The 27,613-nt window shown below is 47.8% G+C and overlaps 3 protein-coding genes across 3 annotated transcripts; 1 reads left to right on the top strand and 2 right to left on the bottom strand.

Annotated features, from left to right (window-relative positions):
- Positions 1-1,498: 1,498 nt before the first annotated feature.
- On the bottom strand, positions 1,499-9,016 carry LOC120710281 (beta-galactosidase 7-like). The gene is made up of 17 exons (XM_039995920.1): positions 8,789-9,016; positions 7,158-7,253; positions 6,908-7,020; positions 6,722-6,788; positions 6,205-6,297; positions 5,970-6,113; positions 5,781-5,875; positions 5,595-5,703; positions 5,421-5,505; positions 4,583-4,701; positions 4,404-4,493; positions 4,070-4,286; positions 3,937-3,966; positions 3,382-3,494; positions 2,797-2,904; positions 2,517-2,662; positions 1,499-2,419 (listed from the first exon to the last, which is right to left on the bottom strand). Exons 1-17 carry the CDS (start codon positions 9,014-9,016, stop codon positions 2,068-2,070), a joined length of 2,205 nt encoding a protein of 734 aa, XP_039851854.1. The 3' UTR covers positions 1,499-2,067.
- A 541-nt stretch (positions 9,017-9,557) lies between these two features.
- On the top strand, positions 9,558-12,859 carry LOC120708836 (ubiquitin-like domain-containing CTD phosphatase). Its single transcript, XM_039994257.1, has 6 exons — positions 9,558-9,931; positions 11,196-11,340; positions 11,741-11,855; positions 11,939-12,002; positions 12,097-12,271; positions 12,383-12,859. Exons 1-6 carry the CDS (start codon positions 9,624-9,626, stop codon positions 12,626-12,628), a joined length of 1,053 nt encoding a protein of 350 aa, XP_039850191.1. The 5' UTR covers positions 9,558-9,623; the 3' UTR covers positions 12,629-12,859.
- A 1,416-nt stretch (positions 12,860-14,275) lies between these two features.
- On the bottom strand, positions 14,276-17,459 carry LOC120708835. The gene is made up of 3 exons (XM_039994256.1): positions 16,854-17,459; positions 15,434-15,561; positions 14,276-14,713 (listed from the first exon to the last, which is right to left on the bottom strand). The coding sequence occupies exons 1-3, from the start codon at positions 17,238-17,240 to the stop codon at positions 14,566-14,568; spliced, it is 663 nt and encodes a 220-aa protein (XP_039850190.1). The 5' UTR covers positions 17,241-17,459; the 3' UTR covers positions 14,276-14,565.
- Between the last annotated feature and the right edge of the window lie 10,154 nt (positions 17,460-27,613).

Here is a 27,613-nt window from a genome sequence, read left to right as displayed (position 1 = left end):
TGGGCTTGGCGTGCCGTGGGATTGGATGCGGCACGGCGCTCCCGGGTGTGCCGTGCCCGCCGTGCGCCGCGGCGTGAACTGCCAACCAAACCCCGGCCCGCCGGCGCCGGTCCGCCAAAGTGACAAAGGTAATAAAAAGAGTGAAATGCATGGCCGGATCGTGAACTTAGCAAGGGGTGTCATCCAGATCCCCGTACTAAAAACGTCTGCTCCGTGGAAGGATGCCGACGCGGATGGCGTCCAGCAGAGCAACCGGCAGCCGACCTTGTCCGAGTACGACGAGTTGGCCGGCGGGCCTGCTCCCACGATCCTGGTGGCGGAACGGCCGATGCAGCGGGAGCAGGAAAAGGCCGGGGCCGGCCGGCCGCAGGCGTCGCGCTTCTCACGCGCGCAGCGGATTGTGGGGATGGGTGACTGGGTGAGGCAGCGACACGGCGCAGGGAAACAGCGAGCCGTGGAGCGACTCGGCGTCGCGGCGCATGTGACCTTGGTCTGGGCTGGTCAGGGCAGGCGGACCCATGCTCCCGGCCCCACACGGCTTCAGCGGTAGTCCTCGGCATCACGGCCCTGTGCACGCGTGGTGCGCAGGAGATATGGCCGTACAGAGGCGCTGGTTCAAAAATCGAGAACTCTGTCCTTTGATTTACAAAAAAAACACATTTCGGGTCTGTTATAACTTATCAGCGAAAAGATGAGCTACACAAACTAAGAGAGATTACTTGGTCAAAGTTTAGATCATCTTATATCAATTCACTCCAATCAATACGTGTACCTACAGTAACGTGTTCGATGGACAAGTGAGTCATGCTGGTTGCTGGCAGCTGGCACCAATTTGGTTCCACCTAGACCCTGGAATCCAGCTTGTGATCCACTAAACCTAGACTGCGGAATCCTGGCTTTTACAATCTATCATTTTAAATTTACAATCTACGAGTGAATTTAAAACTGCGCTTAATTGAAACCACCACAACTATCGCGATGATTGTTGGGAAAGTGTGGCATTCTACCACGTACTTTAATCCATGTGCACTAGTCTAATCTAAATGCATTTATAATTACAATAAGAGGAATTAGTTTCATTACCGAACCTTGCTACTAAACAATAACTAGGTTGAATCCGCACATAAGACTAGTGCAACAATTCGTAAATCGCATATATGACAGTAAATTCACTGATAGTTTTATTCAGTTCATGCAAAAAGAAAATATTTCTGTTTTGTTCCCACCGGGGAAAAAATGTTAGCGTAGAAAGAAGGGGGGAAAATAGTTTTGCACTTTTGCTCATCTTGTTCCCACGGGCCACGGGCCACGGGCCTACGATCGCAGTGTTTGCTTGGTTTCTTCTGGTGGGCCTGGGCCGCCCGGGCCACTGGTTCTGCGCGTCAGAGCGATTGCCGATTCAAGTGACACTCCCAACGACCGGCGACGGCGCGGCGGCGGCGGCGCGTATCACCATTCACCACCAATCGCCACTGCGGATCTTCAACGGTCTCTATCACCAGCAGGTAGTCCAGATCCATCATTTAGCCTTCACGCATTAAGCAGAAACTGCATTGCGTGTAGTTGGATTGCTTTCCTCAAATCTCATCAGAGCCTGCATGTGATGGAATTTAGTGCGGAAAAATGGCAGGACAATGAGCTGTCTTTCCATCGAATCCAACAATCTTTTCGCATTGAAGTGGTGCGTTCCTTCACTAATCCTACTCCTTTTAGTAATTTACCCCCAAATCTTTGAATGGCTGCTACAGAATTTTTTCTATAACTATCTTTAATTTCTGTACAAATCATAGTCTTTGTGACGATATTTTGCAAACAAAAATGCAATGCTGATTATTCACATCATGAGTGAAGTGTTTCCCTTATCTTCATCCACATATCGCCACAACAGAAAGGGATTTTTCGATTCCGGGGCATGGGTCCCCTCCAAACTTGGGTGCCCGTACTGGAACGACGCACTTCCTTCTGCCTAGGCAAGCCTGAAAGAACAAGTGGTTCTGTTGTTAGACATTCGTGCTTTGTGGTAGCATATTTGTCATCAATATTATAGTGCATTCACGCAATGTGGCATTAGCATGTAGCTTTTGAGGTGGAGAAGTTTACATTCTTCACGACAAATTCCGACATTTCTGCATGGCAACTTCCATGGCAGTTCTGTCCAGACTCTATGCAGTTTTCATGGGAGTTTCCATAGCTTGCAAACTCAATATCTGTTATGTGTTTGCCTCTCTGGCACCTGAGGTGAATTGCTGGATGTTTTTCACGTGACAAGAGAGATGGGGTAGATAACTCGCTGACGCTACTATAGATTCTGGTAACGGACATTGTGTTCACTGTTATTTGTAGTGGGTCGCCACCAATTTCCTCCATGATGACAAGGAGATTCTCTCCGGTCTTCAGAAAATATCGTGGTATATGGTACCTTAGAAAGGACAGTGAAACAAAACATTTCACATTGGGCTGTAAGGATTGAACAGAAACAATTTCCTTCACATTATAAGCTAAGCTTGAATACCGACAGGGATTGCGAAGGTTTTCCACTTGGAGTTTTGAAGGAGACCCAGTACCGCCCAATGCTCTCTCCATTGATCCACACTTCACCCTTTCCCATACTGCTCATGTTCAGTGTCACAGGGTCATTACCCCATGGTGTGTCAAATGTTGTCTGTTAAACAACAATAATTATCCCAAGCGAAAAAAAAGACTAGTTAGAGTTTCTCAAAAAAAGCTTAGGAAAGGTGTTGGTTACAGGCACTAGGGAGTAAGTATGCAAGCTCAAGCATAGTACGTCTTATGTACCTTATACCAGATAAGTGGCAGATGCATGGACTTGTCAATCGCACTCCATTCTGCACGAGATGATCCTTCAGATGTGTAGATTTTATTTGTTTCTCCAGATAAGCCAACCTGTACATACATGCTTGAAAATGAGTGTGTGATGTTGATCTATCAATTCAGAATCAATGTGGACCTGGGATTGACTTACTTGGTTTTTCCAATGTACAATGTTCGTAGAATGCAGTTTCTGCTGTCTTCGTTTTATGCTTACTCTCCGGACTCCAAAGGTTCTTCTCTCCATATAAGCGCCCAAATCCTTTCAATTGGTGGATGAAACATCAAGTTAAAAAAAATTATCATGACTCTCTGCTTTTTTTTTGTGGGTTTAGGGTTTAGGATCATATAAGGACCAGAATCCTGCTCATTTTTTTGTTTAGCTAGCAGTTCCATATGTTCTTAACCTTCTTCTTTTTGTGTTGTTTTTCAGCGTTGTTCATATAGACTGCAAATCTGAATAGTATTAGCTGTGGATATGATGACAACCAAATGACAAGAAGTTAACTTTTGTTGTTTGTGAGCACATAGAATAAGCTGGAGTCAATGTACCGGTGATCCAACCATGACGCATAGCAATGATATGGAATTTCGTCCTTCCCTTAGTGAAATAGGCGCCTTAAGAACAATATTGCCAGGTTTATCATGACTCCCGTGCACACTTCCTACCACAATATGGAAAAGACATCAAACATAAATACAAAAATTAAAAACAGTCCAACTATTCATTACTTCCTCTGATGACAAATATAGGTTTTTCCAGAGTCAAACCTTTTTAACTTTGAATAGAATATCTTTAAAAATATATTATCTTAAATGAAAGTATTTTTCATTATAAATCTGTCTCATGTTGTGAATCTATAAAAAGTTTCAGTTATTAACGGTCAAAGCTCAAAAAAGTTTGACTTCAGACAAATCTAGATGGACTTATATCTAAAAATGTAATAGCTTAGCCTAGCCTTAATAATATTCCTATTTCTACTTTTATTGTGCACTCCATAAGTCCCTGTAATTGCAAATGAGAGTATATTGTTGTCCTTACCAACGTAATCACTGTTGATGAAAGCATGCAAAATATGTGCATGTGCCTCAACATTAAGCACTAACTGTCGATTCCCATTTCGTTTGTAGTTGTGTCTGCACAATTTTCATAATTATGGTTAACATAGTCCTCAGGAAAGTACTAGAAACTGGGGGCCAATACTGAGTGGTACAAGCTAGCTGAAGAAGCTCATCACTTACATGGCGAGGTACCAGAGATAATCTGTTTCATCTTTTGTAGTTGAGAGGTGCTCATAAAGCTGGTTTCCTACATGTGACATTTTGCTTGGTACCGTAGGAATTGGTTCTTTAAAACATTTCCACCTATCAACATGATTTATAGACTGCACTACCTGTGCTGTTCTTAAACCATATTGAGCATTTATCTGCCATAAAATTTTTCGATGACAAGCATTTCAGGTCTTAAGTGAACATGAGTTTCATGAAAGTAGCATGCACACCTTGCCTGTTTGAAATATTAGTTCCCTGCATTGCGAGAGGATACTGATTGACTTAGGAGCTAGCTGGAGCACCTCTTCACCAAATTGAATGGTTGATATCTTATGCTTGTCAAAATTTACCAGGAAAGCCACACACTCGGACTCTGTTGCAAAAACGTGCCCCTGTAATACGCCGAAAAATTCCCAGTTAGGATGATGAAAATATACTAATATATTGTAAATACGGTATGCCAAGGTTACTCTGATTTCACCTCTTGCTGTTGACCAAATGAATGATTAGAATATGCTCCCCAAAGTAATGGCTCTGCAGACTGCTTTACTGCAGCATGCAGTTCTCTGAGATGAGCCCATGTGGGTTGCCATATTAATCCTGGATGTATAATTGTTACTTTAAATGAATACTATCCAAATGTTGGTTTGCTAATAAGAGAAAAGTAATTAGTGAGTACTTTAATATTGGATAGAATTCGATAGGAAACTCTTTGTTCTTCCATGTTTTCTGCTACAAAGGTGTATTGATGAACAGTACATGGAGAAGGCATCTCTATGTTTCATGGAGCATCAATTACTGACTGGATATGCTATATGGTCTGCCATATTGGGCTTTACATGATCTTATACAGTGGGTTAATGGCCCTTCTTGGTACTTTTTGTTAATTTCAAGTTTGCACTCTAATTTCACCTCTTCTTGTTGACCAAATGAATGATTAGGATAGGAAAAATATGGTTCACAAAGTAATGGCTCTGCAGATCTTACCAGTGCTCCCTAAAGTCATAATCTTATTAGGATATTTTAAAAGCAAATATGGCTCTGGAAATTGGTGATTGATTAATGAGGGTACAAGGAGTACATTATATAGGCAAGGATCATCTAGGGTTTATACTTTATAGGAAACACCCAATCAATGGAGATCCTTGCCTAATCTAAATCAATTACCATAAAACCCAAAGAGCAACACTAGCTGCCTAGGCTGGGCGCCGTGGCCCAAAGGCCGGCCCACTAAATGCCTTGCTAACATATTTCATACAACAAAATGTGCTGTAACAAAGTGCCAGTATTGGGCAAGTAAAATATGGTTACCAACTTACCATATTCATCTAGAGGAGCTCCATCATAATAGCTTGTTGTTACATAGGAAGATGCAAACCTTCCAAAGTTTGTTCCACCATGGTACTACATCATAAATCTTAACTCATGTGAGAAGACTAAAAGAAGTATTAAGAGAATCGTTTGAAATATTTCCATAGCTTCATCTGTTCTACCATGTAATAGTTTACAAAGCTTCCTTTCTTTCTCACTATAAACAGTGCTACTGCAAATGCAAGGTCTGCTGCTGATCTATATCTTCGATCCTGACCATATACAGGATAGCTGTATGCAGGGAGATATGTGTTACCAAATGGATCATGGTAGAAATCTTAGAAGATAAGCACGAGTTTTTTCCGCACCGAGATGTCCAGTTTTCTGTCCATAGAGCTGGCTTGTTCGGCGAATTTGGCCCTAGAAATGTTTCCCCACAGATGAGCCCATTGCAGGTGTTGATCTAGCCATGTAATCAGTTGCACTGATTTTCAAAAAACCATATTCCCAATTTATAAGTCGCTGTAATAGTACAAATATGGTCACGAGTCACTGACAATTGGATCTGGGGCATCATCCTGCTTACACATCATCCAGGGAACACCTGTCTGCAGATTTACTGCCATTGCCGCTGCCCAGCGAACATAAGGTGGCCCTTTTGAATGGAATGCAGCCTCGACCAGCTTATATTCATTCTCAATCTGTAATGTTAATTGAAATTTAACATTAGCAATCACCTTCACCTTGTATAGATGTCAAAGGACAAGCATTCTTTAGTTGAATTTAACTGACCTGTGACATGATTATGGGGCCTCCTTGTGGGTAGAATAGTCTTTCATCCTTCATCAGGTTTACTATTTTTGTTACAAAATTTTGCATATGCCTCTGCATATTATATATGTACTATGAAAATAAAAACAATGTGAACATGAAATTACTCTATAAGATGCTCATCAAGTTGAGTCCTTTCTCATCTCTGTCTTTTCTAACTCTTTTATTATTTTTTTACAGGAGTCTGAAACTTAGGTGGACACAGCCCTTCTTGCACCATGTATGGTACATTGACACTTGTACAGTAGTACTGATCATAAATTGTGTATCTCTTGTTGCTTGCTTAAAGGATTTCGTGTCATTTTGTTGTGGCAGTGGACTGTTAAGAGAATGCAGTTGTTCTGTTCTGTTTTACAACAGTGAAGGGAGAATATTGTGCTGAGGAAAGGTAAGTTGAATTGTTAACCATGCAAAAGAAAGCAAGGAAGGGAACAAGAGATGGTCGTTCATCTGAACTATTTATATGCAAACAGGATACCTTGAAGGCTTCATTGTCACATCTGAAGGTAATGTTTGGGATGCCACGTAACCAAAATGGTAAGCCTCTGCATGAATAGAAGGAATTCAGTACAGAATTTTGAGTTCTTTATTTCTTAGAATTCAGCAAGTTATAAGAAACAGAAATCTTGTGTGTGCTTAGGAAACATATTTCATGCTTTCATACCCGTATTTCCACTCCGACTCGACGAAGGGACCAAGTCTGAGACTTACATAGAGGCCTTGAGCATGGATTTCTCTGATGAATTTCACCAGATCATATCTTCCCTTGAAGTTATACTGATCCAGCAAGGCAGCAAGAGAGAATATAAAGAGTTCATTGTTACAAAACACTCACTAAATTGAGTTCTTCATTGTTTTCTGACAGATAATTTGGTAACAAAATTAGCCTAGGAGATTTCATATATAGCACATACCTGGCCCTGAACAGGTTCATGAGCGTTCCAGAAGACATATGTTTGGATGACATCAAGGCCACCTTTCTTGGCTTTTGCTATGAGGTCCGGCCACATCTGTTAATTTTATTGTACATTATGGCTATATGGAGGGAAGTGTGCAATGTTGTATTTAACTATGCCAAGAAACTTGTACTCATCATCTCTGTTTCCCCACTTAATGAATTCGATGCGTAGCCTAGCCATTAGAAGTTTTGCACGAAACACTTAGATATGATTTGGTACTCTGTATTGTGGAAAAAGTCTATATCACCCTCCAACCTATGGGGGGTGGACTATATAATCCCCCAACCTATGAAACGGTCTATATCACCCCCTGAACTTTTCAAAACTAGTCAAATTACTCCCTAAAGCAGTTTCGAAAAATCATAGTAAATCACAGATAAATCATAAAATGAAAAAAATCAATTGTGTTGGACTCCAAATGAGTATATCTACACTGTGAGCATATAATATGATATGCTTTAGTATATTTTTTTACACGTATGAAGAAAAGTATAGATCTCGTGTAAAAGAATGTACTAAAGTATATCATATTACATGTTCACTGTGTATATGTACTTATTTGGAGTCTAACACAATTGGATTTTCCATTTTATGATTTTTCTGTGATTTACTATGATTTTTCAAAACTTTTTTAGGGAGTAATTTGACCGGTTTTGAAAAGTTCAGGAGGTGATATAGATCGTTTCATGGTTTGGGGGGTTATGTAGTCCACCCCCATAGGTGAGGGGGTGATATAGACTTTTTCCCTGTATTGTTGGTTCATTATGCTCGTGAAGTGACGACTGCCAGGGGGAAAAATTACCTGCCTGACTTTCATGTTTAAGTATCTTTTGCCTACTTACGAAACAATGTAAACGCCATTGAGTTTGAGATGCGCCCATTTCATGTTCGTCAAGTGACTGGAGAACAGGAGAAGGGAGGGTCGCACTACCTCTGCATAGAACATCTATTTTGGGTGTAATCCTCCTTGCCGTTAAAAGAGAAAGGCAAATGCGAACTGCTGAATTTAATTAAAGATTTGCATTTGTCTATGTTTTTCAGCTTCCGTTGGTTCCTTCTACCTGTGTGCACTTGTCAGCATCCAAACTAGCTAGCTACAAAAGCTAACGGCTACACCACACACGGTTTTCTCATGGGCTATCAGTTCCCTAACGCCAAATATAAATACTGCCATTTTTTTTTGCCTCTATTTATTTTGAGACGAGCCGTTTCTTGTTCTACCAGGTAGGAAGGCGAGCGTTGGATAGTCGTAACCAAGATCATTTACTCGGAGAGCGGTGGGCATGCTTGGTCTGCGACCTGAAATCCTTCGGTTTTATCAAGCAGTAAAGTGCGCCGTGTGTCGATCGGTTGCAGGATTTGCAACTGGCTGAAATTTGTGGCGCACTAGCTCTGTCTAAGCTCAACGAAGATCACAGCTCGACCTCGAAGTTCAGAGAGCGAAATCTGTATCTGTATGCAACATGATCAACTTCACAACGATCAAGCCTCTGCCTGCGAGACACCCAGAAACTGAAGCAGTCCAAGAATGGCATGCATGAGCATGATGAGTCTACCGGGCAACAGCAGCAGAGATTAACGGGTACCTCAGGGGTGCTCCGAGGGTAGTGCATGTCGCCGGAGAAGAGCATCCTCCTGGCGCCGTCCAGGATCAGCGCCCTGCCATCGTACGTGACCTCCCTGCGGCGGCCCGCCGTCCTGTTGCCCCTCTCTTCCTCGGCGCCTCGAGCTCTCCCCGTCCCCGCCGCGGCCAACGCCGCTAGCGCGGCGAGGACAACCACCGCGGTCATTGTCGCGCCGCCGGCGCCGGTCATCTCCCCGCCGTCTCTTGTTTCCACCGCCGCTGCCGTTTGCTCCGCGCAGGTACTATACGGTAGGCTCTTGGTTCTCGCGTCGTGCGTCACCGTGCGCGGGCGCGCGCGTATATATGGCTGCTCAGCCTCTGCACCGATCGTGAACAGCCGCGTCGAGGTATGTTGCGATTTGGAAATGCAGGGAAGGCGGTAGGTTGCAAGGCTCACATACATGCGCAGCTGGTGTGTGTGTGTGTGTTACTGTGCACTGTACCCGTAAAATCAGAACCATTATTTTTTAGATTAGATTAAAAATCAGAATCATAACTAACCATACCAAAGCGCCCATTCCATTCACCACATGAGCTAACTTCGAGGCCCATGAAAAAAGGAACAAGAAGTGGCCCAAGGCCCGTGCCACGCAACAAGCCCGCGCTCGCTTCATAACTCTCAGCGCCCAAGCCAAAGCAGCCTCCATTTCCGCTTTGAGCCATCGATTACGTATTACCATCACGTTCCGCCTTTGGAGCACGGTTACGTATAACCCATCTGCTTTGCCCTCGTTTCTCACCCCCCGGAACCGAGAACCCTTCCTCTCCTGTTCGAGCTCCGCGCAGCCAAAGGCCCCATGGCGGACACGCCCTCGTCCTCGTCGGTGCCGGCGCCCCCGGAGGTGGACGCGGCCTCCATCGCCGCGGTGGCGGCGCCGCCGGAGGAGATGACGCTGGTGGTGAAGTGGCGCGGGCAGGAGCAGACGGTGCGGATGGTCGGGGACGACACGCTCGGGGAGCTCAAGCTGCGCATCTGCGAGGCCACGGGGGTGCTCCCCAAGCGCCAGACGCTGCTCTACCCCAAGCTCATGCTCAAGGACATCGACGACTCCACCCTCCTCTCCTCCATCCCCTTCAAGCCCAACGGCAAGATAAGCATGATCGGGTAAGCGGCGCGGTTCCCCCGTCCCTTCCTCCTCCTCCTCCTCCTCCAAACCCTAATTACCTCCCGTCTCCTCGCTTGCACCGTTTCGGTTAAACGCGCAATCGGCGTCGAATTGGAGGGCTGGTCTGTGAATTTCCGCGGAGCCGCTGGGTACCAGTTGCCGAATGGATCGGAGAGGTCCACTTGGTGGGGATCGTGTGCTTGCTCCCCATTTGAGATGGGAATGGTCACCTTTGGGTAGCTAGAAAACCCGATCGCTAAACCCTAGCTTGCTTGGACTCCTCAGAGAGTCAGGGTCATCCGTTTGCGTCCTAGTGTTCGTTATCTGAGCGTTGTGCTTGGGTTTGGGTACATACGGTTTGGGGGCATTATTATACTGTAGCGACATTTTTGGGTTTATGGAAGTACCACCCCCATTATCTGTTTGGGATTTGGAACCTTTCTATTTCGTGGGTTCGTTGAGTGGATGGATAATGTGTTGTGGGTGATGATGGCAGAAGCACGTCCTTGGTTCAGTTTCGGTTGACAGAGATGCGATTAAGGTATTTTAGCTGAGGTCAGTGTTATTACCTGCGAAACTGTAATGAATTGCAGGTTGATCACAATTCACATTTTTGCCATTAGTTGATGGGAGGCTCATTTTGGCTTGGACTAGGTTGATTGTACGAAATACCAGACCATCTATGTGATGTTTGAAGTTCCTACTAAGTCGACGGGCAATTCTACCTTTTGGCTGTTATAGGAATTACTCATTTCTATATTTTTGGATGGAACCGCCTAGTTATTCTCTATATCCTACAGGTTTGAGTTCGACATTTCCTGATTTTAGTTTCCGTAACATACGTGAGGTGTTTAAGGCCTATGGTAATGTCTGTCAACTGTTGACATGTTAATAGATGATATGAATCTGATTTATGATTTCAGAGAAAATTAAGTCTGGTTGGAATTGGATAATATGGTGTTGGGACATCCTAATCTCAAATTTATTCCTGCTCCTTCTATGGAAAACTTCTCAAACAAACAAATGTTAGTTTTTCCAGCCTCTCTAGATTCTGTTTAGTCACTAGGTCACTATGCTTTGCCGAGTCTGCCAAATTTCAGAATTTAGATAATTGCTTGTTCAATTCTGTTCAATATCTGGCACCTGAAGAAGTTCTTAATCATGCCTTTGCTACAATGTGTCATCTCCCTATATTTGGATGGCAGTCACTGGTTCCTTCATGGTAATTTGTATGTCTTTAAAAGTTGTCTGTTGTAATTTCAGTACTGTTGAAGAAGAAATATTTGTCGGCCAAGAAGATGATCCCGAGTTACTCGATGATTTTGACTTTGAGCAGAATGAAGATACACCCATTAAGGATAAAGATGTTTACAAGCAAAAATTAAAGCGGCGTGCAAGTCAGTATAAGGTACATCTTGTTGGTCTCAAGTTCCTACTATATCCTTCACATTTTCACCGATTTATATTACTATCTGATGTGCTTCTTACTATGGCCTTGCTCCTGTTTGATCTGTATGTATAAACTATTCTGATTTCCTACCTTTTTAACAGCAGTAGCAGTGCCAGAGACTGTTTTCCCTGTTTGATGGCATAATTGGGTCTATCCATAATGTTATCTGAAAATGATTACTTAGCCATTACTCTGAGTGCCTCTTCTTTTCTCTACCTACTTCTGATACTGGTGTTGACACCAACATAAGGAAACAGTGAGGAGCGCATACTGTTGTTTTTTTGATGAGGTGGTTGCTTGTTGAGCTCTTACTAGTTAGTTGGTGATTGATACCTGTTTTTGGTGCCTATTCTTATAGATCAAGCTCTTGAATCCATGCCGCCAAGGAAAGAAGCTGCTTGTCTTGGACATTGACTATACTCTGTTTGACCATAAGTCGCCAGCTGAAAATCCTAAGGAACTTATGCGTCCATGTGAGGGGACTTTTCAGCACCACTGTTAATCTGTTATGTTCCTCCAGTGGTGTTACCATTAAGTTGTGGGTTCCTTTTTACAGATCTTCACCAGTTCCTTGCAGCAGCATATACAAAATATGACATCATGATATGGTCAGCAACTAGGTAAGCCCCTTATCACCCTTAATTCTCAGTTACTTGGTTATGACTGTGATATGAGTTGGTCATTGAAAAAAAAAACATTGACCCTTGGATGCAGTATGAAATGGGTGGAATTGAAAATGGAGCAACTTGGAGTTCTTGGCAACCCCGACTACAAAATTACTGCTCTTATGGATCACTTGGCTATGATAACTGTGCAATCCGAAAACCAAAGTAGAAAGAAAACTTTTGACTGCAAGCCTCTTGGTGTCATTTGGGCTCAGTTCCCTGAGGTTAGTATTCTATTTCTGACTTTCTGTGGTTACCATGTTACCAGTTTATTATGAATCTGTGATGGGTCCTCTCAAATTCTTTGCTCACTACTCCTGCCTCTTCATATGCAGTACTACAACGAGAAGAACACCATCATGTTTGATGACCTAAGAAGGAATTTCGTCATGAATCCTCAGAATGGTCTCGTGATCAAGCCATTCAGGAAAGCGCACTCGAACAGAGACAATGATAAGGAGCTTGTGAAGCTTACACACTATCTGCTTTCCATCGGAGACCTAGAAGATCTCAGCAAGCTGGACCATGGTAAATGGGAGTCCTTCATAGATGATAGCGCAAAGCGACGCAGGCGCTCCTAGTTTCCTTCGGTACAGTGACTGGTAGAAAGAAAAACAGAACCATCCCTTTTGTTTTCTGTTCAGTGCTATGAACTGAACACAGACTTGCATTACAGAATGACCAGGATAGCCCCCAGGATTTGTTTAACCATTCTGCAAACTGTCACTCTTGGATTTCGCTTTGTAGTTACAGACTCAGTAGTTTCTGAACTTGCTTAGTGAAATTTGAATCTTTTCTGTGATGTTGTATCATTGATAAGCGTGGCCCCTAGTAGGGGTCATCTGATCTGCCATATGGTGGTGATCAAACTAGCTGGATCTGGCCCCTGTAAGGCATGGTGATGATGCTGCAGGCTATATAGATCTGTGTGTAGTAATAAGTAGTAACCAGTGAATGTTATGGTCCCCGTAGGGATGAAAACGGACGGGAACGGGCGGGAAAACCTCTCAACCATTTCCGTTTCCGTTTTTTATACCGGAAAACGGGAGCGGGAGCGGAATAGCCGGGTACGGGAGCAGAAACAGGATATAATGGACACGGAAACGGGCGGGAATCGGAAAATCTACTGGAATGCATTATTATTTAATCATCACTCATTTTGCATGAATATAACACTAGACACTCTTTTACACAAGCTATTTTTCAAAAATATGATCAATATTTCTTGTTTTCTACTATTAAACTGTGAAATATATGTATTGATGTTGAGAAATATGTATTGATATTGAGAAACATGAGAGGATATATGGTGTGTCAATTTATTTTTTTCCGGATTTTATAAATACGGGATTATCCCGGCTAAAAACAGGATCCCGCAAATATGGACGGGATACACCCTCTTCCGCTTCCCGTCCTATTTCCATATTTTTCTGTAAATACGGAAACAGTCGGAATAAATATAGAAATTCGGGCGGGACGGGACGAGATTTTTTCCATCCAGTGCGTGCCGTGCAGGGGTCTATATGTTCAGAATTCAGAGTGGCCATCACCGCGAGGACGGCCTTAATAAATACTGCTGCTATGCTGAAAGGGGGCAGCTGTACTGAGTCAATATTTACTGGGCGGAGACAGGCTTGTGTTATCTTTGTATGGTTGTTGAGTTCAATATTGGTGTCAACTGCCCGCTTAGATCTTTTGGTGCTGAAACCTCCATGTCCATGTCAAAGCATCCAAATGCGAAACACGATCTGTTAGAAGCCCAAGGGGACCTATCTGGTAATGCATGATCGTAATTAGCTGCAGTAGCGTTATCAGTGTTAGGACTTCCTGGCTTGTTTGTTGCCTGATGAGACGCTGGAAACGTTGGTTTTCTTGCGCAAAGTTGCCGGAGCCGGGGACCCGGGGGATGAGGTCGCACTGACATCTGCGTCGTCACCTGGCATTGGTAGTAATAATCCTTTTAATTCATTGCCCGGTTGCTCCCCAACCCCAGGACCATCAAGCGGCGCCCCACTGGTTCCGCTGGGTGCTTCAGAGGATAGTGTCAGGCGGAGCCAATGCGGCAATGCCACTGCCATTCCTCCTCCCACCTCCGAGCTTGAGTGGAAGTGGGAGTCCCAGTTCCAATTTCGAGTTACTGCATTGGAAATGTCACCTTGGTCTTGCAAATGTGTTTAACCTGATTGATCATCAGGCTACTGGGTAGCAGCAGTAGTCAAACAGCAAACTTGGAAACTTCGATAATCTCAGCACAGGAAAATATAGTATTACAACAGGAGGATTGGTCATTTATGCCGCATTATACGAGAGTACATTACAGATTACGAACACCACAGAGGAGACAAGGCTCTTTTGGCTTTACAACAGAAGCAGCAGAATGATCCACACACACACACACCGACAAGGCAGGTGCAAAGGCATTTTTGTGACGGACTCGGTTAAACGCAATGACAGCAGATATACGGGGAGTAAAAATGTGGTTCATGTAATAGTGACTAGGCTATAATGACAAAGGTTTTCAGGCCAGGAGCCAGAAGTTCTTCTGCCACCGGGTGCTGATGAGGTACCCACCGACGCCCTTGCTCTGCTTCCTCACCGCCAGCGTCAGGCACTCCGCCTGGTTGATGCACTGCTCCACAAACTCCTCGCTACTGCTCCGCAGGAGGCTGCGAAAAAAGAATGAATTTGCAGCAGAGGCATTTGAATTTGCTCAAACAAGGGCTGATTTTTCACTAAGGTGTAAAGTAAAATTTTCCCCTAATCCAATCTTCAGAAGTTCAGATGCTCCTACACATGTGACTTGGCAGCAAAAGTATCTCTAGCTGGTAGCTGTGTTTATGGTTGTTGCTTTTATTTAGGGGAGGTGTATCTAGAAGGACAGGCAAAGCATCTGCGATTTATGGATAGCACATGGCACTGCATCCTAAAGTGTTGTTTTTACTGAAAGGCATGGACCCTGCGATTGAGCGATGGTGGACACTCAACAGGGATCCCTCCCAAATAGTTTGGCCACCACTTGAGACGAGTCAGGCTGCTCATCATTACTTTTTTTTCTCAAAAAGAAAAGAAGGCCATGAATCTCTTACAAAAGAAAGCAAGCATTGAGATGTGAATCTAGTGCCAATCAGCTCACTCCAGAACCTTGACAGGATAAGCTAAATCTGATATTAGTTGAATATTCTGCTGGGATCTAGATATTATTAAAATGATTCTGACGCCGGGGCATCATTTTTAAACAAAACACTACGGACTGACACCATGACATATTCTCCCTCCCAGTTGTGGAGTTACTGCCCATAGTTGACCTCTGAGAGGTTCTCATTTCCAACACACATACGCAATGGAAGGGGATAAGATAGAAAGGGGCATGGTGCTGAGTCGCTTACCAGCCTAGCCAGCAGTAGGGAGATGGCTTGCTCTGGCTGAGGACCAGCACGGAGGCCTCCAGCTTCTTCACCTGGCTGAGCACGGTGGCCAGTTTGGGCCCTTGGATCACAAGCGCTTCAACCTCCACCTACCAACATTCACACCCATTTCCTGTGAGCCCTATCCTTCACACATCAACAGGCTACAGGACAAAGGAATAGTGTCAATGCACCTACTGTCACACTTAAGCAGGCAGGTGCAGAGACACTGAAATAACTATGGCTTTTGATTGAAGCAAAACAAAACCAGCCAGGAGATTGCATTTGTTCATAATGCCATGTTTATGGCTTGTGAGATTTTAGGGGACCAGGGAGGGAGGAGCCCCACAAGGCCACAACCTGTTCCTTGCTTCCTTTATTTGTGGTAATGTTTTCTTTACCAAGGTTACTGATTGGCATGATGCCCTTTTGGTCAGTTTAGGATCTAGATCCTGATCCAAGCAGATGCAGGCACAAAAGTGGGGCATGATTTCCTTTTCATGAGGTCCTGGTCTCATCTGTGATCTACCTCAACTGGTTGCAAGTCTAAAGCCCTCGCAAGTCTCAAGGCCTCAGGTGTGGTGGCTGCACCAGATTACCTAGGTCCTGTATTAGTTCCCACCCATAAACCCTTAAACGTAAAAAAAAAGTCACATCGAATGTTTCGACATATGCATGGAGTACTAAATGAAGTCTATTTATAAAACTTTTTGCATGGATGGGCTCTAAATCGCGAGACGAATCTAATGAGCCTACTTAATCTATGATTTACAACAGTGATGCTACAGTACCATCCGCTAATTATGGATTAATCATGGATTAATTAGCATCATTAGACTCGTCTCGCGATTTACAACCCATCTATAAAAAAAATTGTAAATAGACTTCATTTAGTACTTCAAATTAGCAAGATTCTTTCGCAAAAAAATTTGCGTTTCAACTAAACAGGGCCCTAACAACCAGAATCTTGAAGCATGAACCACCAGCACACTGGTGCTCATTATCTAAAAAAAGTACACTGGTTTACTGCAAAAAAAAAGTACACTGGTGCTAATACTTAGGCTGATCACAGCGGAGGGAGCAAGAGCAAATTTGCTCCATCCTCGTTTCCCACGCCCTCTCTGTCTACAGTGCCAAACAATACATCTACAGTGTCAAACAGTGTATTTGCTCCTTCATTTGCTCCCTCCACTGTGGACGGTCTTATGGTCTGTTTATTTTTCATTAGCTCCTAGTATGTAGTTCTCTTTGTGCATGGCTCCAATCATATGCTCCCAAAAGAAGTCTGAACCAAACTTAGTTCAAATATGTGCACTCCTTACTAGCTCACCACTCGGTAATTAAGCTTCAGTAATCAACAGAGCAAATGCATGTGATTAGTGATATAGCGATATGTGTGTACCTCGGGCCTGCTGGCCTTGCAGAGCGTGCCGAGCGAGTTGGCGAGGGAGGAGGCCTCCTCGCCCCTGCCGCTGCCGGAGTGCGGCAGGACGTGGAGCAGCGTGAGGAAGTCCCCCTTGCTGGCGACGTGGGTGAGCGCCCACATCATGGCGTGCTTGCCGCCGGAGCTCTCGTCCACCACCACCATCACCCGCTTCCTCGCCGCGGAGGCCTCCCCCTGCTTCACGCCGTAGCCCCTCGCGGCGGCGGCCAGCTTCTTGGACCACCGCCGCGAGCCCCTCCTTCCGCCGCCGCCGTACTCCTGCTGAAGCCCGCAGCCCGTGTCGTAGTCGTAGCCGTTGCTGGCGCTCAGCTGCCTGAGGAAGCGGTCCCCCGCGCTGCTCGCCATCAGCAACCACCAGCTCCCCCCTCCCTCCCCTAGGCCCTAGCTAGCAGTGTGCAAGCGAAGCAAGCCAACGGTGGCGTGCTGGTGCGAGGAAGAGGAGGAGTACTGTGTGCGGTGTGATGCCGGCGGCTACGGCTACGGCTACGTGCAGTGCGGAGGCGAGGCGAAGGGCGTCGAGAGATTATAAAAGGATGGCGAAGGTGGCGGGCGGAAAGGACCAGGGTTGCGTTTAGATCTGTAAAATAATGGTAAAAAAGGTCATATCGGATATTATAGTATTTTTTTGTTTGTTTGTGGTAATTGTTGTCCTACCATGACCTAACTAGGCTCAAAAGATTCGTCTCGTCGTATACATCAAAACTATACAATTAGTTTTTTTATTTATATTTAATGTTTCATGCATGAGGCAAAAGATTTGATGTGATAGATGAATAGTGAAGTTTAGATAGAGAAATTTTAGAACTAAACACACCCAAGGCCGCGTAAAAGCAGAGGTGGTCACGAGCGTATTGGCCGAGCAGACGCCACTGCGACCTTATTAAATAGCTTAGCCGGATTTGCAGTACTATAAGTAGTTTTTTTAATGAAAAGTACTATAAGTAGTCACCTCATCATCTAGAAAAGGGTTAGTGGTAAAAAGGTTGCAGCGGCAGAGAACGCAGCGGTAAATTAAGCAGAAGAAATGTAGGAGGGACAGTACTCGCCGTACTGGCATGTTATCTTCCCAGTGCGGCAGGAACTGGCTCGACATATTTTACTCCATCTGGTGCTGTAAAGAGTTCCCTCTTTTTTTAAGAACAAAAGAAAGAAAGCGATGCAAAAGTTAGAACTGGGAGTGGGAGATCAGAGATGCTGTCGCTGGTAGTGGTAGAGTAATAGGGGCGTCATGCAATTCCAGCGTTTTGAGGGTAGATTCTTCATGGCCTACCGATTTCACATGCATACGGACGCTTCCGAGCCGTGCCTGACGAGGGAATACGGCAGGTTTTCGTTGGTATTGTTGGCTCCAAACCCGCGGTTGGATTGGTGAATACGGCATCGCTCGTCCCCGCTCGTAATGTGCGGGATCCTTGGCCGTACTAACCGCATGCGTACAAAATCATTAATCATGTAGCGCGCCTTCCAAATTCTCCCCTACTCCTATTTCAAACCCTTTTCTTAGGAAGGGTTATTAAAACACCCAGCAGCCTACGTGCGCGTCTCAGGAATTTCAGGGCAGGTTAGCAGAGGGAAAAGCAAAGAACAGGCGCTGTTGCCAACAGAGATCTAAAATGGCCTAGAGGTAACCCCTCGCTAGATCGTGCCGGGGCCGGGACCAGCCAACTACACGCACACCTATCGCATCCTATCCCGCCCCGTCCTATTCATTGGGGCGCAGCCGAGCAGCAGCCAGCGCGCAAGCCATGGCGATGCCCGAGCGGCTAGCGGCCGATCGAAGTCGTGGCAAGTGGCACGGCCCGATGGCCAGATGCCACCCCCCGCTCTGGCCATCTGCATGCATGGCCGTCGCAGCATGGCACATGGCAGCGCGGGTTCTCATCACTCAACAGCTCCCCTCGCTTCCCACCACCGTGGCCACCACCAGAACAACAAGCCGCCGTTCTCCTTTCCTGGAGGGGCATCATTTCGCCCGCGGCGCGACGTGATGTCCCGGCGACCTGCGAAAGATGGTCGCCAGGGCGGGCGCGCGGGCGGTGTCGCATGCGCGGCGCAGCGGGGCATCTACGGATTGCACGCCGGGTTTACATGACGATGCTCTCTGCTCGTGACGAGCTATGCCGCCTAACTACTCCCGGGCTTCTGGGGGCGTCCTGAACCCAGAGCAGAGCGAGCACCGAAAGGGCCAAAGGGGAACACGGAAATGAAGGCTGGGCTGGGCGTGGGCGCCCTCACGTGTGCGTGCATCAGGGACGCGTCACTTCTTGCGCATGCACCTCTCTGGACGGGGGCACTGGGGCGCATCTTCGTCGCCGAGCTTTAGAAATTTTACATGGGAAGACGATTTCTTATTATTTGATACAGTTACAAAGCAAGGAAAACTCCCCTGATCCAAATAGCCGAGAACCGTCGCCCCAAACTAGGGCAGCTTTTGCGTGTAGCCCAAGGGAGAGTGCGCCTGTTCGCGCGCGTACTGCGTTCGTAGGACTACGGTAGGGTATGTGTAGTACTAAAATAGAAGATCTGAGAGCAAGTATTATAAACGGCTGGGAGCCGGCGAGATCCCATGTGGCGGAGAGAGAAATTAAGAAAGAGAAGAGAGCGGGCGAGTTGGGAGGCGCCGGCTTGAGCGGGCGAAATGCCCTGTTCTGCTGCTGCTATTGGCTGAGAGTGTTGCTGGACAATTAATCTCCGCGGGGCCCGCCACCACATGCGTTGCCTCGCCCGTCGCTTGCAGCCCGCTGCCGGCTACATTATAAAACTTGCTCTGAGGAAGCCGATGAGCGAATCACGCGTCAAATCAGCACAGACAGACAGTGGCCGCACAAGGCAAAACAGTGCGACCTCCCTCCCGGCACAAGCAATCCAAGGGGCCTGCCTGGCCTGCGCCCGCGTCTCAGGCAGCCCTCTCGTCACCGCTCGCCACGCCAGGAAACCGCACGAATGCCGGCCGCGAGCTGGCCAGGAACTTCAAAACAGCCGGATTAAATCCTCAGATTAAGGCGTGGCCCCCTCGTGCGTCGCTGCTCTCTTCGCCCTTAATCTGATCGCCTGACGCTGATGGGGCTGATTCGTCAGATTAAGGCGTGGGTCGCAGCGCATCGCGATCTGGGCCTGAAAAGTTGCTGTCGTTCTGCTCATTTTACTCGGCTCGTACGTCCTCCTCTGGTGGCAATTAAGATCCGGGGGGTCAGCTTTTCTGCACCAGCGGTAGATGCAGCGCGCGGCGTGGCTGTGCAACCGTGCACAGCGGCTAAGGCTCTCTCCGCATTCGTCGTTCTCTGAATTTACTCTCTAAACAGAATATTTCATCCTAATCATCGAGATTCTCCACTCTATATTTATTTCTTCCGCACTCGTCATATTCTATATCCCATCCTCCATATCCTAGTCATCTACATTTTCTACTCAAATCTACTCCACCCACCACTTCTAGCATCACTGACGAGTGGGACCCACCCAACCTTATCTCCCACCCATCCACTCCCTCTCCCCGCGTCTCTCTCTCTCCTCCCCTGCTTCTCCTCCGCGGCGAGCGAGCGGCGCCGGCCTTCCCTGGCGGCCCTCCCCGTGCCTGTCCTTCTCCGGCGGGTGGCAGCGGGGTCTGGTGCGGCGAGCGTGGCTGGCAGAGCTCGGCGGGCCCCCTGCTGCTCACCCTGCCGACGGCCCCCCTCCCTCCCTCACTCACTGTAACATCCCGAAAATTCACTAAATAAATCATGCGCTAAATTGTTTTTGTTGAAGCTCGACTTCCCTTAAACCCTGAACCCAAGTCCCAGAGTTTCTCCTGAACAACCCGACACCCGAATTCAATTCGCGTCCCATCCATTTTCCATCCAACGCGACGTGTCGCGACCGGCCGCCGCGAATCCCGCCCCTCCTTTTTCCCTCTCTCCTCCGACCGCGTGCCCCACCTCCCGCGGCCCGCACGCCGCGCGTGGCCGACCGCGGCCTCGGTCGCCGCTGGCGCGCACCGCCCCCCTCCTTTTTCCTTTCTCTCCTTCCCTTTTTCCCATTTTTTCATTTCTTTTTCCCTATTTTCTTTTCCTCTATTTCTTTTTCCTTTTTCTTTTCTCTCCCTCCCTTCTTCCTTTCTCCCTCCTCTGCCTCGCTCCCGCACCCCGCCTCCCCCGCTCGTCCTGCACGACCGCCCTGGCCGCGCACCGCACTGCGCCCGACCACCCCAGGCCGTGCTCACGCACGCGCAGGCGCGGGCTCGCCACGCCGAGCCGCGACGCCGCCGCCCGAACGCGCACGACCGCCGAGCCGTGGCGTCGCCACGCGCGCGCACCCGCCAGCGCACGGGCTTGCCACTGCACGCCCCGCCGAGCCGGTCCACGCGCGTGGACCGCGTGCTCGGAGCACCGCCGCGCCACCCGCCGCTGCCAGGCTGCCCGCTCCCGCGCACCACCGCCTCGCCGCCCGCGCCACCCCGCTACGCCTCGCCCCGCTTGCGCGCACGCGCGCACGGAGCACAGGGCTGTGGGCGAACGCGCCGGGCCGCAGCGACGTGAGCTCCGCCGAGCCCACGTGCGCGCCTGGCCGCGCCGCGCGCCGCCCGCCGCTGCCCCGCACAGTGCCGCCCTGTGCTCACCGCTGCCGCTCACGTCCCGTCATCCCTGCACAACCTCGCTGCCCGTGCGCCGCTCCACGACGTGCGAGCGCGGCCGAGCGCCATTAAGGCCCGCCGCGCCGCCCGCCGGGCGGCACCTACTCGCCACCGGCCACGCCCCCCCCAACCGACCTACATCGGCTATAAAAGGCCCCGTCGGCGCCGCTCCTCCGCACCCAAACTTCCCCAGCCACCACCGCCTCTCCTCGCAGCTCACAGCGCCGCCGCCATTTCCGCCCGCCGCCGCCGGTTCACGTCGCCCCGCTCCCTCGCCGCGCCCCGAGCCGAGGTGAGCTGGGGAATCGAACCCCACGCCCCCCTAGCCCTTTTCCCCCCACCCCCGGCCGCCGCCGTGGTCCAGGACGGCCAAATCGGCCGCCGCCGACGCACGGGGGCGCCTCCCCTGTTTCCCCGTGCGAGGGGGAGGAGGGAGATGGCAGTTTTGCCATTAGGCCCTCCCCCCTTCCCTCTATTCCATAAAGAACCCCCCACTTATGGCCTTTATCCAAAAAGAACCCTGCCCTTTGTTCTAATTCCAAGAAAACCCTTTCCACCTACAAACGTAATTCTAAATATGCCCCTAAACCTTCCAGAATAGTCCAGATGTTTCCAAAAATTACAGCCAGGCCCCTACCCCCTCTGGATTAATTACAACTAGGCCCCTGACCCCTTAACCGACCCACGAACCTTTATAAAACTTATCATTTCATGTAACAAAAAACCTCTGATCAACCCGAAACTTTACCACGCCTCTCATAACCAAGTCTTGGCCATGCCTTTAGGAAATCACTCGAAAATAATACTTCATACTCTATATTTTATGTGTTTCCGATTCGAGCTCAACGATAGATCTTTGTATTGATTGGATTCTTGTTTGTGTGTGCTATAGACCACGGAGTGAACGAAGGAGAGCCCGTCAACGAGCAGTACTGTGAGCGGGAGAGCGAGGACCAGTTCCACGACCCCGAAACCGAAGGACAGGACTTCCCCGAAGGCTTCGAAGACGGCAAGTTCAATCCGATCCTTTGATGCATGTTTCTGTCCTAGTTTTTATAAACACAACCCAATGGCCTGCTTTATAAAATTGCATATATTTTGCTTGCATGAAAACACGGTTGGATAGCCACCCCCTTGATTTGTGATAACCATCCCTTGACCACCTAGATTAATGTCTGATTCTGCTTGGACGTTAATCGTTATTAGAACGCTTAGGACTTTATTCATAAATACTATTTGTTTTATAAAGAAAATGTGTGCGTTATGGGAAGGGATAAATGTAGTGTTTTTGTAAAGCGTGTTTAGACGGGATGGATGGCATTTCCACGGATTTGCCTTTTGGTGTGCTCGTGCCAATGTGGCAGGGCAGTGAAGGGAGATATCCATCTTGTCGTGTCTAAGGACCGAGTTGGTGTGTCATCTCACCTAACTCCACTATCGTGCAAACCACTCGACCGTTGAATGGGCAACGGCGTAGCATAAATCCCACTAGTTGGTGTGATAGCCATCAGAAGAGCTGAGAGCAACGGGTGACTAAGGAAAAGGGATAAGCCCCGAGTGACTTATGCCCGGTTATACCTAAGTAAACGGTCGATGACCCCTTGGTGCATCCCGTGATGGCTAGTCAGGCTTAGCTATGGTGGGTAATGGCTATGTTGGGATCTACACCGACACGACGGTGTTCGAGTTGTGGTATCCTACTTGTGGGTAAAGTTGCACACCTCTGCAGAGTTAAGAATCTATTCGAATAGCCGTGCCCACGGTATTGGGCGAGTTACGGTGTGGTCACATAACTAGTGTTTCATTGGGATGGGCTGGTGTGAGTTGCTTTGGAATTGTGTCCGTTAGTTGTGCCGTGTGCTACGACGGACGGGGAGTCCGGTAGCAGGTTAAAACTTGAACTTGAGGTTACTACAAAAATTGTTTTCTAAAAGGTTTTCTATTAAATGAACCCCTGCATAAAATATCGTTTTTCTCAAGTTAAACCGTAACCTTATCCTTGATTTACCTATGCATGATATTCTGATTTAACCCCCTCCGTGGGTGTGGTTGGACTTGCTGAGTACGTTTGTACTCACCCTACTCTTACTTTTTACAGAAGAAGACCCAGACTTCGTACCAGACGACGCCGAGTAGGGTTATCGTTCTACACCCAACCTTGCCTGTGGAACCAGCCTTGTCGAGATGCCTCCGCTGTCGCAGTACTCTGAGCCCGTTGTAGACCCCATGTGGTTTGCGGTCTGGTGTTATGTTGTAGCTTGGTTAATCATTACCATTATCTGTATCGAGTGTCCTCCAAGGTTTGTACGGTTTTGAACCATCTGATGTAATAAATATGGCATCAGCCTCCTGGGACTGGTGCTTTGTATCACATTTAAGTTCTCTCTTATGAGGGGACGCTTCACTCACCAGGTGCGCGCGCGGGCCGGCGCCGAGCCCTGCCCCCGGCGGCGGAGCGGCCGGCGCCCGCCCCGGCCGCCCGACGGCGAAGCTCGCGACACCCGCCCCGGCCCCCGGATCAGATATTTTTTTACCCCTGTCTCCTCCCCTGCTCCCCCCGCCGGCACGCCGCCCCCTCTCCTGCGCCCTCCCGCCGGCGCGCCCCTCTTCGCACGGCTCCCTTCTCCTCCCTCCTTCCCACTCAACTCCGCGCCCCTCTTCGCACGGCAGGAGCCCACGCCGGCCAGATCCCACGGCGGCCTCCGGCCTCCCCTGCGCGGCGGCCCGCGCGGCGGGGGCGACACGGCCTGCAGCGCCGCCGCGAGGGAGCAGGGGCTCCGCCCGAGCTCCGCACACGCGGCGGTGGACGGCGCCGGCGCTCTGGGACGCGGGAGCGGAGGGATGGCGGCGGCGGCAGCCATGGCGTGCGGCGGCGCAGAGGTTCGCGCGGGGTGGCGGTGGCCGGCGCGCCTGCCCCCGGCGGTGGGCCTCGCGGTGGCCTCATGCTCCCCGAGCTGGGGGCACGGGCGCGGTGGCCATGGCAGCGGCCACGGCCCGGTGCTCGGCCCCCACGGCGGAGGAGGCTGCGGCCACGAGCCCGCGGGGGCGCAGGCGGAGCGGAGCCACAGCGGGGCAGCGGGCCTCGCCGGACCGGAGCTCGGCGGGCCTCGACCGCGCGAGGCTATTGGGCGGCGCGGGACCCGCGCCACGGTGGCGGCGTAGCGAGCGGCCGCTACCTGCGCTCGATTTGCCGCGCCGCTCCGCGTCCGCAAGCATAGCGCGCGCGATACAGACCCCCGCTGCAGCGTTTTTTTGCGGTAAAACGATCTGTATAAGATGTACCGTTTGGTTTACAGAGCCGAGTGCGGGCAGCCTAATCCCCCACGGAGCATGACCCGTGATTAAGCAGAGTCCTAGCGCTGAATTTAAGCTTAGCAATTGTCAGGCAGTAGTACTGTAATCCTACTGCACAAATGGGACCTCGCTGCCGGGTGTTGACGCTACATGTCGGCTACCGACGCATAGATGATACTCCAAGATGGCCGGCTCCATCGACGGGAACGCTCCCCGGCGAAGGAAAAGCGGCGCCCGATCGATTTCACCGCGCGACGGGAGGACGGGGATGCGCCTGACGCATCACGTCGGTGGAAGGAAACCGACAGGACGTCCCGTGTCTCAGCGCCCCGCGCCCCCGAGCTCGGCCGCGGGACGGCGAGGGACCACCGCCAGCCGCGTGCACGTCGATCGGATCAGACGGAACGGGCGGAGGAGTGGGGGAGCGTGCTGCGAGCCTGCAACTGCGAGCGGCAGCCAGCGGAGCCGGCCGGCCTGCGACGGCAGCAGGGCGGGGCCTGAGCTGACGCTAACAGGGTCGAGCGAGCGAGCCGGCAGCGGGGCTTGAATGCACCCCGTGTTTCTTCTCTTCCCTCCGTCCCAAAATAAATTTAAACTATCGCACTATCGAACTTGTCCACTCAGGAGTCAATTTTGTCCGGTTTTGATAGTTGGATGGTCTATGTTGTCCGATTTCGTAATTAAAAGTTGAAAATCGGACTTTTGCGATAATTGGAGGGTGTAAACCGGACTTTTTCCTATAATATAAGACAAAGCACGTAAATCAATGCTACATGTAAAATTATTAAAATATTTTTTATCTTTTGTGATGAGTGGATTAGATGTTAGTTGTCTTTTGTAAGAATATTTTAAAAATTAGCTTGTTTTTTGTGGTAGGTGGATCAAAGTTAGTATTTTTTATGGGATAAATTTTGGACTATATAATTGCATTTATTTTGAGACGGAGGGAGTACTATGTATTTATATATTATATATATCAAATTTATTGAAAATAATCCAATTTACACTCTCGTTCTATCAAAAGTTTTATTTTCAACCTTCAACTATAAAACCGAGTAACAAAAGCTATCTCACTGTCAAAATCAGACAAATTTGATCGTTAGGGCGGTTTTGAAGCTGGTTTTGTATTTAAAAAATAAAAAACTATAGTAGATCTAAAAAATCACAACTAATTCATTTTAAATAAAAAAATGAAACTAGTACCTTTTTTACAAAAAAATATAACCTATCTATTATTGCTCCATTTAAATCTTAGTTATTCAAAAATAATAGGCATAACTACAAGCAACAAAATATTATGAACATAAAAAATTAGATCTGAATAACTAACAAGTATCATGCCAATAAATAGATTACATTTTTAGAAAAATTTTATACCAATTTTGTATTTTTTAATTTAAAATAAATTACGTAAGAAATTTTATTTTAGATTTAATATTTTTAATTCATAAAATAAAAAAATCACCTTTCAAATCACCTAAGGGGCCAAATCTATCCGGTTTCAACAGTTAAATGCCCTCTATTATTCGGTTTAGTAGCTAAAGATTGAAGATCGAACCTATATTATATTTGAGTGTTAGAAGAAGTTATCACATTCACAGAGAGGGTTAAGAAATTTCCACGTTAATTCGGAAAAAGAGAAGGTTTTGCACTATTGGATTTTATAAAGATCTAAAAGTTTAAATTAGAGTTCATATCAAATACAATTAATTGATAGCTAATTTTATATTTAAAAAATTAAGAAAAAATAGGACATGACAAAGAGTCCATGCTGAATACAATAGGTAAAAAGCTAAATTCAGAATTAAAAAATACTAACCACTTAGTTAGTTCACCTGCTTGACAAAAGTTCACGTGTAGGAGTGCCAGCTGGTGTGTACCACTGGCTAAGGTGGATCCAACGATGGGTCCGGAGAGGCTTGACCGGAGAGGCTTGAGGCTCTCCTATAGCTGAAAATCTCATAGAGCCTCCCCCCACCCCCACAAACACACACCACCACCACCACCACCCAAAGCACCTTCTACAAATTTGAGGAAGAAGAATGAGGGAAGGGGAGGATTGAGGAGAAAGAAGAGGAGGAGAGTCCCTCCTGGGCTCAACCCTGCCTCCTCCGTGGGTGCATGGAATGTTTTACGTTATCAATAATTGTTTGTCAAAAACTTTTATACGTACCACTTGCCAAACATTTCAGCACTCAGTAGCACGCACTACTCCCACTTTCCACTACAGCATACTCCCTTCATATTGTAAAGGAAGACATTTTGAGTTTGTCTTAAATCAAATATTTTAAACTTTGACTATAAATAAAAATTTTTTGATTGAGTTTAAAAATATAAAAATAATATAAGTAGATCCATCTTGAAATGTAGTTTTGTAAAAATATATGTTGACTATATTTTATAAATTTTTTATAGTAAAAAAGTGAGTTGTCAATGTTATTTTTGGAGAATGTGTCGATGTTCGAAACGACTTCTTTTACGATATGGAGAGAGCACGGAGTATTTGTTTACAAAGAACAGCGCCCGTGGCACGAATGTACACATACCCGGTGGAGTATGTGTGTGTGTCGAAATCTTACCCACACACGCTACCTCCGACCCCCCAGATCAATCCGGAGCTCCGGGTCATCCGTCCAGGAAATGGGCTCCGGTGAACAAGGCGTCGGGGCGCCGCGCCGCGCACCTCATCCTCGACGTGACAACGAATAGATCCCCGGCGGACCGGACCACCTGGTCACCGCATCGGCTTCCTCGCACGTTCGCCGTACATCGGACATGTGGGAGATGTGATGCTGTCGTTAGTGCTGACTGGCTG

Source organism: Panicum virgatum, chromosome 5K (assembly GCF_016808335.1).
Source record: "Panicum virgatum strain AP13 chromosome 5K, P.virgatum_v5, whole genome shotgun sequence".
In the NCBI taxonomy this organism is placed as follows: domain Eukaryota; kingdom Viridiplantae; phylum Streptophyta; class Magnoliopsida; order Poales; family Poaceae; genus Panicum; species Panicum virgatum.
The sequence above is the reverse complement of the archived record's forward strand: the minus strand, read 5'-3'. Positions and strand labels throughout refer to the sequence as shown.

Bases quoted from the DNA above. Each gene is read 5' to 3' on its own strand.
- LOC120710281 (XM_039995920.1), bottom strand. From the start codon at position 9,016: ATGACCGGCGCCGGCGGCGCGACAATGACCGCGGTGGTTGTCCTCGCC. The intron at 6,114-6,204 runs GTCAGTTAAATT...TTAACATTACAG, and splicing joins GCCCCATAATCATGTCACAG to ATTGAGAATGAATATAAGCT. The intron at 4,287-4,403 runs GTGCTCCAGCTA...CTTAAGACCTGA, and splicing joins CCATTCAATTTGGTGAAGAG to AATGCTTGTCATCGAAAAAT.
- LOC120708836 (XM_039994257.1), top strand. From the start codon at position 9,624: ATGGCGGACACGCCCTCGTCCTCGTCGGTGCCGGCGCCCCCGGAGGTG. The intron at 9,932-11,195 runs GTAAGCGGCGCG...TTGTAATTTCAG, and splicing joins GGCAAGATAAGCATGATCGG to TACTGTTGAAGAAGAAATAT. The intron at 12,272-12,382 runs GTTAGTATTCTA...CTTCATATGCAG, and splicing joins TTTGGGCTCAGTTCCCTGAG to TACTACAACGAGAAGAACAC.
- LOC120708835 (XM_039994256.1), bottom strand. From the start codon at position 17,240: ATGGCGAGCAGCGCGGGGGACCGCTTCCTCAGGCAGCTGAGCGCCAGC. The intron at 15,562-16,853 runs GTACACACATAT...GAATGTTGGTAG, and splicing joins GCAAGGCCAGCAGGCCCGAG to GTGGAGGTTGAAGCGCTTGT. The intron at 14,714-15,433 runs GTAAGCGACTCA...CTTTTTTCGCAG, and splicing joins CCCTACTGCTGGCTAGGCTG to CCTCCTGCGGAGCAGTAGCG.